This window comes from Astatotilapia calliptera, chromosome 14 (genome assembly GCF_900246225.1).
Source record: "Astatotilapia calliptera chromosome 14, fAstCal1.2, whole genome shotgun sequence".
NCBI lineage: Eukaryota > Metazoa > Chordata > Actinopteri > Cichliformes > Cichlidae > Astatotilapia > Astatotilapia calliptera.
The window spans coordinates 4,907,099-4,920,829 of NC_039315.1; the positions used below are offsets into that span (position 1 = coordinate 4,907,099).

At 42.7% G+C, this 13,731-nt stretch overlaps 1 protein-coding gene across 8 annotated transcripts in view; it reads right to left on the reverse strand.

The window, feature by feature from the left end:
• The window catches only part of sptbn4b (spectrin, beta, non-erythrocytic 4b), a 119,387-nt gene that overhangs the window by 35,458 nt on the left and 70,198 nt on the right, over window positions 1-13,731 (reverse strand). For 7 of the 8 annotated variants that reach the window (XM_026191936.1, XM_026191934.1, XM_026191933.1 and 4 more), the window contains one exon: window positions 8,723-8,869. In XM_026191936.1, coding sequence (XP_026047721.1) covers window positions 8,723-8,869 — 147 coding nt within the window. Of the gene's footprint in view, window positions 1-8,722; window positions 8,870-9,522; window positions 9,943-13,731 lie in introns of those variants that run through there. The other variant, XM_026191940.1, reaches the window with a different exon arrangement.

Below are 13,731 nucleotides of genomic sequence, written 5' to 3' on the forward strand. Positions count from 1 at the left end.
CTGGGTTATCCCACGTCACCCAGTCGCACATCCAAACTGAAGGAAGATCGATACTTTAGTCTTCATCGAGGTCTTTTCACACACACACAGTCAAGTCCTGAGTTTTACAAAGATATAATCGCACGGTTTAGTGGTTAAAAACACTTCTAAACTGAAATGCATTGTGGGTGTGTTGCTAAAAGACACACAGAGCTGAGTAAACATCGTTTGACTCATAGAGTTTATTTTTAAAAGTCTTTTCGGGGCTTTTTTAGGCCTAGATTTACTGTCTAAGTGCAGCAAATTAGCAAAAAAGAAAAAAAGAGGATGGGATTGGTGAGCTTCTAACAATAAGTTAATTTATAAACACAGACTCAGCCAATTCATTTCACTAATGACCAATGCAATCTATCAGCAGCACAAATGATCAATTCAGACTTGATGAAGGAGCATCTAATCAGCCAATCAAATGATTACAGTGTAAATCCATGTTTAAACTGCGTGGACACTCAGATCAAGGCAGCTGATGGAAAATCAATATATTTATATTTTAAGGGCAAACTGTTCACTTTCAGGGAGCTGTCTGAGGTCTGAGCACGTCCTGATAACATCTCCCCCTGAAATATCAAATAAATCAAAATTCTGTGTTCTCCCATAAAAGGTTTTGAATAATCAGACCGCATCTTATCTTAAGGACCCAGCAGAGTAGTTTGCTCTCAGATGCTAGTTTAATTGTGGTTCACGTAATATTTAAAAGTAGAATGGGAGGCAGCGCCTTCAGCTTTCAGGCCAAACACCCTCTCTACTTTTAAGATTAGGCTTCAAACTTTTCTTTTCGATAAAGCATATAGTTACTGCTGGATCGGGTGACCCTGGATCCTGGGGGATTCCCATGATGCACATTTTTTCTCTGGCTCTCTTCCACAGCATGCCCCCCTCCCCTCACTGTCAGGCCCTGCCTGAGCATGGTTTTGCCGGAGGTTTCTTCCTGTTCAAAGGGAGTTTGTTCTTCCCACTGTCACTAAATGCTTGCTCAGGGGTCATTTGATTGTTAGGATTTTCTCTGTAATAGTGTAGTGTCTTCAACTTTAAATAAAATGTTCCTTGAGGTGACTATTGTTGTAATTTGGTGCTATATGAATGTATTTATTTATTTATTTGTTATTTGTACGTTTATTTTGAACATCCATCCATCCATCCATTTTCTTCCGCTTATCCGGGGCTGGGTCGCGGGGGCAGCAGCCCAAGCAGAGAAGCTCAGACCTCCCTCTCCCCAGCCACCTCCTCCAGCTTATCCGGGGGAACACCAAGGTGTTCCCAGGCCAGCCAAGAGATATAATCTCTCCAGCGTGTCCTGGGTCTGCCCCGGTGGGACATGCCCGGAAAACCTCGCCCATCCTTGTCAGATGCCCGAACCACCTCAACTGGCTCCTTTCGATGTGGAGGAGCAGCGGCTCTACTCTGAACCCCGCCCTATCTCTAAGGGAGAGGCCAGCCACCCTTCGGAGGAAGCCCATTTCCGTCGCTTGTATTCGCGATCTCTTTCTTTCGGTCACTACCCACAGCTCGTGGCCATAGGTGAGGGTAGGGGCGTAGAGCGACCGGTAAATTGAGAGCTTTGCTTTTACACTCAGCGCTCTCTTCACCACAACAGACCGATACAGCGTCCGCATCACTGCAGCCGCTGCACCAATCCGTCTGTCGATCTCCCGCTCCCTTCTCCCATCACAAGACCCCAAGATACTTAAACTCCTCCACTTGGGGCAGGAACTCGTCCCTAATCGGAGTGGGCACTCATGTTCATAATTTGAACATGTTAAAATATAACAACAACAACAACAACAACAACAACAGAGAAAAAAAGAGACCAACAGAGAAAAATAAATAAACAAATAAACAAAATGAATTGAACTGAATTGAATACTGCTTCTATTACAAGCACATATTCATATACTGTGTGTGTTCTTTCAGTCAGAAAACTGGCACTGTGCTTCTTTGGTGCAGCCCAGCTGAAGCTTTTAAATGCTAAAAGAGGTTCTTGCACCATCATAGAACATGTGTCATGGCATGCTTTGACCCTGATGGTAGCAGTAGGAATAAAAAAAGGAAAAAGAGCTGGAAACTTGGCTTTAACCTGCTTTATAGAGGCATGTCAATTTGAAACACGTGATGTAGAACTACCAAAGACTCTCTGCGGCATTTAAGGTGCACAGGTCAGATAACACGTTTTGGGCAGCATTTCAATCCCATGTTAACTGTGCCAACTGAAATACAGACACACACGGCTCCACAGATGGAAGCAACTTAAAAAAAAAAGAAAAAAAAGGACACTGTACTTCAGTTCTCTATGACAAAAAAGGGGTGCATAAAATAAGTGCAAAAATAAGCTGCAGAGTCTCAGAGGACCCCACACAGAGACACAATGAGGACACAACCTACAGACTGTTTGGACAGGAAGTACTACAACGAGCTGGAGCACGAAAAGCTTCACGGCATTATAGCTCGTCTTTCCTAAGCTTTCAGCGTATCCTTCTATGCGTCTACTTCTTTGTCTGTTTAAATTGTTTTAAAAATTTCTTGCAAATGTTATTATTCTCTAGACCTTTTTATACAAAGAGAGAATAAAACCTTTCTGGGGGGCTATTTTGCATTGCTTTGACGGTAACTGAGCTGAGGGTATAAAGTGAAGGTGATGACATACAACAGCACTAATAAATTGTACCAGTTAGATGGCATGACTGATAAAGATTAGCCCGGGATGCCTCTAAAACAATATTTTTATTTCTAACACTTGTCAGGAGTGAGTACAAATCCTTATCAGCACTGCCATTTAAAAAAAACAAAGCCAAATACTGAATATTATCTTAAAAAAATGCAAGTTGCTAAGCAACAGCCACTGAGAAGTCTTGTGGGGTGAACATGGCTGCCACATATGACTTCAGAAGCTAAACCCTGTCTATCTGCCAAAAGCTAGACATCCTGGTGTGACTACAGTCTGCTCCTGAAGAGCAAGACTTGGGATACTAGTGCTGATCACGTTGGCATTACACATCACTATCCGACCTAAACTAAAATTTCTGACACGTAAACACCTCTTTGAAGAAGCAAAGAAGTGACGATGAGCCAATGAAATGTTTCACACAGCAAAATTTAAGAAGTACAGAAACACAGCAAATGTCTACGGTCTGTTCACTGCAGTGTTTTGCAAGCACTTCTTATATATATAGGTCACACATTTCAACAGCGCTGTGTTTCGAAACACTTCAGGTAAACTACTCTTATATGCTCGCACTGGATTAAAGATGGGTTAAAAACAAAAAGCAGGAACACATGCTGGCTGTTAATGGCAAAAATACAGAAAAGAATTCATTCATATTATTATATTATATTTTTTCCAGCATGCTCAAAGTTGAATTCATTATATTTCTATTTCTATTTTACACTCTTAACCGTCCCGCTAATGAGAAACTGCCAGATTAACCATTGGACATGCTGGAAAGGACTGGAGAGGAGAGGAAAGAGGCTCATCCTGCAGTGTGAACAGGCTTCACAGATGTCTCGCCACACTTTTAATTTAGTTGCATGCTGTCCTGTTGGTCCTGTTTTAGCATATATTATCTTTTTTTTTAGTATATCTATCATTTGGATAGAGAAAATCTAATTTGTAAAATTCAAAGAGAGGAGATGCTGCGAGAGTCTGTAGCTCTCTAGGTTGTTTTGTGTCTCCCGGTGTCGTGTATTATTTGTCCTTACATGTCACTTTTGTGTGTATTTTTAAATCTGCAAAAATAAAACCAAACATGTAGGCTGTTATTGTTCATTACTGACAGCCGGACTACATATTTTCCTCTGAAGATGAAAGCAAAGAAATGCACTTAGCATTATTCTGATACTTCAGCTTGTGGGCGTTAAAACTGCAGTGGACGCTTTTATACATCAAAGTGGTAGCATATGTGGTGTGTCTTAACAACAGCAACATAAGCTACCTTTAAATTGTTTTCCAGTGTAGTCACAGTGTATTTTTTGTCTAATCATTATTTACACTGATTATTTATCCCAGATTGCGTTACAAACACTAACAAAAATACGCTCCATTAGTTTTTTTCCTCGAGGACCCTGGTTTAATATGTGATATCAACTCTAAAAGGTGAGTGACTGGGGCAGAAACATGGTCTCAATTCACCACTTTTGCTTATTATCAAACAATTCAGAAACTCTCTGTTTCTCATCTGTCTCTTCATCATCTCCTTCTCCATCTGTAAGCATTGTGCAGTAACCTAAATCTACCCTCAGAGCATGTTCCCTAAATGCATGTGACCCCTAAATGTGCAACAGAAAGAGCTCTGTGGTCAGAACATGCAGTGCTGCACCCTCAACAGTGAAGCAGCCCGTGTTATGATATGTTAGGACTCTGCAACCTGGCTCATGTGTATTAGCATATACCAACCTCACAGTTCCCACTGTAGGAGAAGAAAGTAATCAGACAAAATGAGCAGCTTGAAGGACAGAAATATGTGCAGCTGCCTACGTTACCAGCCATCATCCGCTATCTTACATCGAGCTGATTGGACGAGGACACAGACATAATGTAAAATGGTAAATGGCCTGTATTTGTATAGCGCTTTACTAGTCCCTAAGGACCCCAAAGCGCTTTACACGTTCAGTCATCCACCGATTCACACACTGGTGATGGCAAGCTACATTGTAGCCACAGCCACCCTGGGGTGCACTGACAGAGGCGAGGCTGCCGGACACTGGCGCCACCGGGCCCTCTGACCACCACCAGTAGGCAACGGGTGAAGTGTCTCGCCCAAGTGTCTCGCCCAAGGACACAACGACCGAGACTGTCCAAGCCGGGGCTCGAACCGGCAACCTTCCGATTACAAGACGAGCTACCAACTCTTGAGCCACGATCGCCCACATGAAACATGAAAGTCACATGACAGCAACAGCATTTTGTTTTTGAACGGTGACCTTTATGGTTGTGCAAATACTACTCATCCCTAACGCTGCGTAAATGCTTTGAGGCTGACTATTGGTTGCTTCTGGACATTCCAGGGCCTGGTTGCCTAGGTAACAATATAATGTATTTACAACTAGGTCATATGTCAATCCATGGTATTCTGTCCTTTCATTGGTGGTCGCTTCAAGTGCTCGCCTGAAAATTTATAAAAGTTTATCTCCGGCCCTTCCTACTTCATGTCGCTGGTGTTATTTCACCCGCAATTGGCGATTTTTATTTTGACAGTCAGTTACTTTTATTAGAGCCCATCCATCCATCTACTTTTGCTTATCCACTTTAGGGTCACAGGGGAGCTGGAGGCTATTCCAGCTGTCACAGGATGAGATGCGGGTAGATCCTGAAATCCTACTCACTATTCAGTAAGATAAGGCAGAGCTACAATTTCTCATATTTCATCAGGTGGAAATTTCAAATAATTTGCATTTTTGTTGGACAGTTATAAGACTAGTTGCCACTTAACTGTCTTTAAACAGATACTTAATCATTTCTGTTCTCGCCCCAACATATCAAGAATTTATGCTTTACAGTACAGTATGTGCACAAATATGAGTGTTGTGCCTTGATTCAGTTCCCTCTGCTTCCTGCAGGGGCGTTCACGTTTAGCCCTGCCCAGTATGACACTGCAGAGGATTGAGCCACTATGCCATGGTCAGTGGTGCCCCTTCATTGTGATGTGATATGACTGAACCACAATACACTCGGCATAGCCTTTTTCAGGTTTCAGTTATCAGCATAAGAGCTCAGACTGATGATAATAAATGTAGTGTCAATGTTGTCGCTTCACTAGAAATACTGTATCTCTCTGTATTTCCTCAGAGCAGATGCACTGCCAGGATTTGTTTATACCATACAGTCCATCAGATATAACTGCAGCCTGCTTACTAAACAGTTGCATGTTTCATTTTCTACAACAGCCCATATGGGTCCATCGATGTCCATGTGTCCTGTCAAATTTCTTTTGGCTGTCATTCTGCAGGGCCATCACATACAATATCTAATTTTCTACTGGCAAGCGCCGAACGCAACCATATACTTGCCCTGATGGTGTTAATAAGCCTCGGTAGATCAGAAGAGTATCAACTTCATCGCAATATCGACCATAATGGATTAAAATGATAATTTCCGGGCACAACAACCCGAAATTAGCATTTTGCATGAGTGATTTCTTTGTCTCAAAGTCACTGTTTTGTTTTGTTTTTTACATAGTGTTTAAACACAGCAGCTCAGCGGTTAGCACCACTGCCTGACAGCGAGCAGATCCTTGTTCCAGACCAGGCAGAGTTATTCTGTGTGGCATTTGAATTTCTTCGTTTAATCTTCAAAAGTATGGGGAAAATATGTGTCAGAGATGGTTTTACCTTGGCATTTAATAACACACTAGGTTAACGCTGACCAAAGATATTCCTTATTTCAAGGGTTTCACTTTCTGATTAAATAAAGGTTAAAATAAGAAAAAAGTCTGTGGTCAACATAAGCTGCAAAAACAAAAGTGTCATAACAAAGAAAAGTGTCCGCTGCTGGACTATTGTGGCACTTTGCAAACCAACTTTTCAACTATTCAGCACTCATCGTATGCAGAGTGTCATCATCTCTTTTTGAGGGATTGCATGGAGCATGTCCCCGTAGCCTCTGTGTTTATTGAGTTCGCACAAGCCCAATGCAAGCAGGCACCAATGCAGAACCACAAATTGTGCATGAGTATCATAAACATATTTTACACAGACGATAATCTCTCTGGCTTTTTATCAGAGATGACCAGAGAGATTCCATGTTGGCCGATAAACAAAAAAAGTCATGTCAGTTACTCATATTATTTTTAATTTATCAAGTTTATTGGTAATAATAATAAAAACAAAAAACATAAGAACAACATAGTGCGATTAAACTGAAAGCTTTCTGTGGTATTACAGCATATTCCAGGATAAACATATGTCTTGAAGTATCACCTTCTTTACTCACAGAAGCACACAAAGCAGTCACAAGGAGCCACTAAACACAGTGATGCGATAGCGACTGCTAAATGATGCATGGACTACAGCTCTACTGACCAGTGCATCCAGATTTATGTCACTGCAGGCAATCAGAGCCCTTAACACAACCGCTCAAAGTCAAACATGTGCAACCTTGACATGCAGCCTGGGAAACACTGGCTAACCCAATTACATCCGCAGCTTTAGACGAGAGGCTGATGTGCTGTATAAATCTCCTTAATACGAAACAGATCGTATCAGGACAGCGAGCAGCACAGAGGGCTGCGGCGCTCCCCTGCCTATTTAAAAACCCCTCTGTAATACTTTCTGCCCTTGCCACAGGCTTCGTTACGCTTTGATTAAGTAAGTTTTGTACTTGAGTGTTTAATACAAGGACTAATGCATGAATCAGTTTACAACAAATATGGCATTGAGGGTCATTTTCAATCTTCAAAATGATTCTAATGCATCTGAACCTTCTGCAAAATCCTTTAACGGGTGTTTTTAAAACAGAGATATATCACCAGCTAATACAAGACACACACACACACACACACACACACACACAAAGCCAAAATGATTCAGTGAATAGTAAAACACATCTTTTCTTTTGTTCCCATATGTACAGCAGTCTTCATCTTTTGTTCCTAAAAGCTTTTTAAACCGGAGGCTCATTGGTAAAATTGCAAAGAGGCCTAGTTTTCACTTTCCAGAGCAACAAGCTACGTGACAGCAAACAAAACAAGAGCAATTTCCTGGGAATTAGTTCATTATGTCAACCACATTTCTATTATTTACTCATAATCTGAACCATTTTTTTGTTACGTTGGTATATAATTCTACTAAAAATGCCATTTTTATCAAATGTGCATGTTGTATCTGTTCCTGTGTTTAACTTAATCCGACCTACGTACAACAAGCCTGAATTTGGAACCCATCGTTTACATTTCAAAATTAAGATGGAGAGGGAATTTCAGGAACACTTCGAGACAGTTAATTCCTGAATAATTTTCCAAATAAAAATACACACAAAAGATGCCATATTCTGTAGTATAAACAACAGAAAAACCATTGATGCCTAAAGAAATTTTAGAAACACAACTCTGTGTAAACATCTGCTTTTCCGGTGTTGCACTGAGAGCATTTGTTCTGCTCTGATGACGGCACGCATCGATGAACGAAAAACGCTCCAATCTTTTCAACTTTCTCACAATTTGCAACTTCCTGTATCCATTATTGTGTAGGTAAGTCATGCTGACTAGAGATTTGACCGTTCTGTCCACCTGCACAGAGATTAGCTGCTCAAACGCTTCCTGAGTAAGGTTTTGCATGTATGGGTAGATGGCTTTCATACATGACATTTGGATAGTATTACGACAATTATGGATACATGTATTGCCATTATTCATATTAAAGTCACACAAATTGTGAGAGAGTCACAAGAGAAAGAGCAAAAGTGCCCCAGGAGATGTTGCTAAGATATTAGAGGAACCCAAGAAAATCACAGGTGTTGTTACATCACTACATCAGTAGGTCAAAGTCCACATGAAATACTCTTTTGTCATTTACTCTGTGTCTATCTTGACTTAGGTCAAAGTCAGACTCTATGCCATAATATTTGCAGTAAATTTCAGAGTTGCACTATAAAAAAAAAATTGAATGGACAAAAAAACAAAACAAAAACAGAGTGACACTGTAAAAGGAAATGTGCCTGCGAGGCTACATCACTGGGACGGCCAGCTGCACTTACCTTTTCAATTTTGTCCAGCCATTCCTTATTCTGGGCCAACTCGGCCATAAAAGCCTGGTGCTTCAGCCATTTCTTATGAAGCTTCTGGGTCTCGTCTCGACTGCTGTCCCTCGCCATTAGCATCTTCTCATACACCCAATCCCCCAGCTGGGTGAGAGACACAGATACAGAAGGAGTTGTCAGTACAGGACAGTTACAGTAAATAACTGAGGAGCTGATGCTGCACAGAGGAATTCCTCACTTTAAAAGACGTGACCAGACCAAAGCATTCATCAGTAGGTACATATATTATTCTAATTCATGCATATATGATTCCATTAATTTGTTATGCAGAAAAACTGAATTATAAATAAGGTGCACTGTAACTAAACAAGGTCAAACACACACACATTAAAATTTAATGATGCACAGCAAGCACATGTAAGCAGACACACGTGTACCAACAAGCATGGCGGCAGGGATCTACATGTGCACAACCCCTCACAGACAGTATCCTCAGCTTCAACACACCCATGCAGAAATCACCCCCCTACACACGCACACCCCCGCTCTCCATCAAAGAGTAAAATGTGTACATTTTCCACACGGGGCCCATCTGCGAGAGGCAAACGGTGAAAAAAAAAAAAAAAAAAAAAAAAAAGAGCCTCACGCCTGCGCTGAGAGCATCACCAAAATATTCAGGTCAGCATCGGCTCCCTCGTCTCTTCCTCATCAACATTCTCATTCCTGCGTGTAATATTTCCACCTGCACCGCCAGCCCCGCACCTAAACCAGATATGCAAATAGAATAACCAGTTTACCGGCAGTGTTTAAGATCAGCAGCCCACGGGGTTGTGGCAGCTGCAGGCAGCCGCTGGTATCCGCATCCTCGCTCGTCTGCTGTCACACGCATGCAAAGATGCTCTTCACCGCAGAGCCAGAAAGAAAAAAAGAAAAGAGAGGACGGAAAGAGTTGAGGGGTGCCTTCTGCAGAGCCAAATACCCTGGGCAGTGATGCAAAGGTGAAGGGAAAACGCCAGGCAGGAGGGTAAATAACAACAATCCTGGAGAGAAGAGACAGACTGGAGACTTCAAACTGAGGCTGCGCTACCCTCTCTTTCCTCTCGCTCTGTCTCTTTCTTGCACTCAAACAGGAGAGAGAGGAGGGGCGGGGGCAGAACAGTGACGAGGGAAAGAGTGAGGATGACTGAGAGAAGAAGAAAAAGAACCCCTCCTTCCCAAAACAATAAAATGGCAGGCAGCCGAGCCAGTACGCGGGCGCCCCTCCCCTTTCCTCACACCTTCAGCGAGCGGGCAGCTGAGTGAGCGAGTGAGCCAATCAGCTGGTTGGAGAAGAGATGAAGTGTATAAGGAGAGGAGAGGGAGGAGCTAAAGCCTGGGATTAGAATTTTTAGGGGGGCAGGGGGAGCAAAGCCTCCGGGCTCACCGGTCACGGCTAATGATGCCGAGCTGGGGAAGGCGGAGGGGCGGGTGTGGACTTGGTGCACGAAGATGGATGAATGAGAGGGGCTCAAAGCTTTAACTGATTGAAGCCCATCAGTGTGCATTAACAGCTGAGCTCACGACTCTTCTACAGCTGCTTTTGTTTCATCTTCTCCTCCCTCTCCATGTACATCACCTTCTTCTATCATCCCTCTCTTCCTCTCTGCAGCAGTCCCAGGCAGCTGCACTCTCTGTCTCCAGCTTGCCTGACACTGCTGCAGTGGTAAAGCACAGAGAACAGCGAGAGAGAAACAGCAAAGGGACACTAAAAAGAAGGGGGCTGATAATGGGCAGAGAGGTAGGGAATGACTGAATGATATATTTATATGTTTGACGGCTCTACTGCTCCCCTTTCCTTAAACAGGCCACGGTCAGATTTCAGTCCACTTTCCCTCAATCTGTCACATCATCCTTCACCTATCATCACACAGAACAGACAGGTAACAGGCCTCACATATTTGCACACATACATGAATTTGCAGACAGATGTGTGTGTGCCACTTACTTGCAAAGGTCATGGGTGCACACACACACACACACACACACACACACAGCCTGCAACTATAGCGGTCATGGAGGGTCACAGGCTGATGCCTCTAGAGAGTGTAAATGAAATGAATGAGCAAGGAGGAGGAGAGCTTTTAGGTGCATTGGGGGAAGGATGAATGAACAGCTGACGTAAAAAGCAAAGAGAGGGACGGGGTGGGGCGTAATGGAAGAAAGAAGAGGGTCAAAGGAAGACTCAGAGTCATCATCATGCTATCAGGCTTCATCACTACTTCATCACTGTCCCCTAATTTTCCACTGATAGACATAAAAAAAATGTACATCAGGAAAGCCACCTTGGAAAACTGTGTGTGTGTGTTTAGGTTTTAAAGCAATGGACTTAAGGAGAATGTTTGGATAAAGACTAAAATTACATTTCTATACGTCACACTTTTTCACAAAACACAGGTGTAGCTATGCTGATGTGTGGTAGTGTCTGTGAAGAACCAAAGGCTCGAAGTATCGCTGTTTCTTTTTTCGCCCGCAGATGCTAAATGAAAGGTTATCAGCAGGATGAGCAACACCTGAGGCCCTTTAAAACTTTCCCAATCTCGCAGTCGGTCTCTCTAATGTGATGCCAGTGTCAATGCTGAGGACAAATTTAGAACCAGCTCCACGAATTTTCATCAACATAGAACTGATAGTGATGTCAATAAGGCGTCACCACAACTTTACTGGAGCTGATGTTGGAACCATGTGACCATAGAAGTGTTTATAGGAGGGATTAATGCTAGAAGCTCTCCACTGACTGACCAATGCCGCTCAAAGATTCTGTCTGCCATGATCTTCTTCCTTCTAAAGTTAATCCAGCTTCTGCAAGTAATCCTATGTATTTATTCAACTTGTAAAAATATAGTGTTTCTCATTAGACACCAATGCAGATCTGACTCTGCCCTGTCACAGCGTCAGCATAAACAGGGCTTTTGACACTCAGAGGTGTGATTCCTTTTCTGGGCTTGGCTACAGCTGTTGATGTCTTTTTTTGCACTCCAAATACACTGTCACACATTCTAATGTGCCGATTCCTACATGCAATTACAAAATGCATTGCATTGCCCACTTTGTTGATGGCAGAAGACAACAGTGTCATTAAATGAGAAGACCCAATGAGTTCAGGGCTAATGCTAGTTCACTGCAGATATTCTATGAAAGAGACCACAAAAGGCTCAAGATATCAGGAATATCAAACTCAGTACTTTTCCTCCTCAGCATGCAAAAAGTCATCCAATCTAAAAGCCTCTGTGACAAAGCAAAAGCACTGGCAGGCTTGAGGGCATTTACAGAGTAACTTAACATGTGCTACATCTATCTTTATAGATACCCACTATATTTAGCCTGTCAGCCTCTGGGCATACACCTGCTCTTTACTGAGAACAGTTCAGGAAGGGAATCCAGGTGAAAAGCCACTGCATGATCTGTAACTCAGTGTACTTCTTTGGTCCCCTTTTGTCCTGAAGACATTGTTGGACTGTGGAAAAAGTGGAAGAGACAGGCTGATGGGAAACTGTAAAGATGCAAGAGGAGAAAAATCAGCTTTGTTCTTTTCAGCTTTTTTTGGGCTGACGTTGACAACATGCAGCCACTATTTCCTGATACAGTGTCACATGTGCAAGTTCACTGAGGGGCCCACCATCACCACCCTGTAACACCATCTGTCCTGTAGCCCTGCTCCTTTCCATCTCCCCTTCATATGGATTGTCCAGGGTATTTCCAAAATATTCATCAGCCACAACCTCCTAGACTCTACAGGATATTTTAATAAATGCACAAACTTCTGCACAAATTATAAAAAAGTATATCAATCCTTTAAAGAAATATATTTTTATACGGTCATTTCATGTTGAACTGCTCTGTCCACAAATAAAGTGGTACATGGCTTTGGGGCTGACAGTTGCTAGTAAGCACCTGGTATTATGGGTGATCCTATAAAGTGTTTACCAACCACTCCTAAATCAGTTAGTGGTTTTCTTTACAAGTCGGAGCAAAAGAGAGGTACTTTGTTTAGTCTCTCACCTCAACGTTAGGTGAGAAGAAAGGAAGTGCTGAAATTCACAGATGGTGAAATAGGTAAAAGCACAAAGAACAAAATCCAGGAACACTCGCTAAAGATCCTGCGGTGCAAGTATGATCAAAGTGCTGAATACAGGGGTGTCCTTCATCTACCCCACCGACCAGACCGAAGCGTTCAGTATAAACTGTATATGTGATGCAATTTTGGATAAAACTATCGGATTTTGTTGTAAATGTGTCAGCCAGTGGATAGAGAGCAGCAGTGAGTAACAGGAAGCACGAGGACGCAGCCTGGCCCGAACAGAAGAACACACCCTGCTAGCAGAGAGCTCAGGTTCCTACAGACTGACGCAGTGTCACTCATCCACTGTACACACACACACACACTTACGGACACACCGACACACACTCAGCCTCCTTTTGCATGCTGTGTTTCTAGAGATATGCATTCAACGCTTCATGTACACACATAAACAAGTCGTTGACACACGCACACACGCACACTCATGTATACAGTGAGATACACTCTTCCTCCTTTGAATTAGTGATGAGGGACTGAGCTGCTGAATTATGCAGGAGGCACAAAGAGAGAAAGTTGCTGAAACTACACATGGTTTTGGCCCAGAAGGAGGTGACTCTGCTGGGTGAGAGAGCAAAAACTGCAGGGGCGAGCAGAGGGGAGCCGTGTGCAGCGTAAACACACACACACACACACACACACACACACACACACACACACACACACACACACACACACACACACACACACGCAGGAGGTGTGGACCATATCAATGATACTTTCCAACAATAGCAGTATGATTAAAGCGGGCATGCTCAGACTCCATTTGTATCTCCGCTCACTGTTAGCATGTGTTTGCACAGCATAAAGCTGCACATAAAGGACATTTTGAGGAACATAACACCTCCACCAAAAACAAAAATATTTCAATAATTCTTTTTAACCAGTTTTG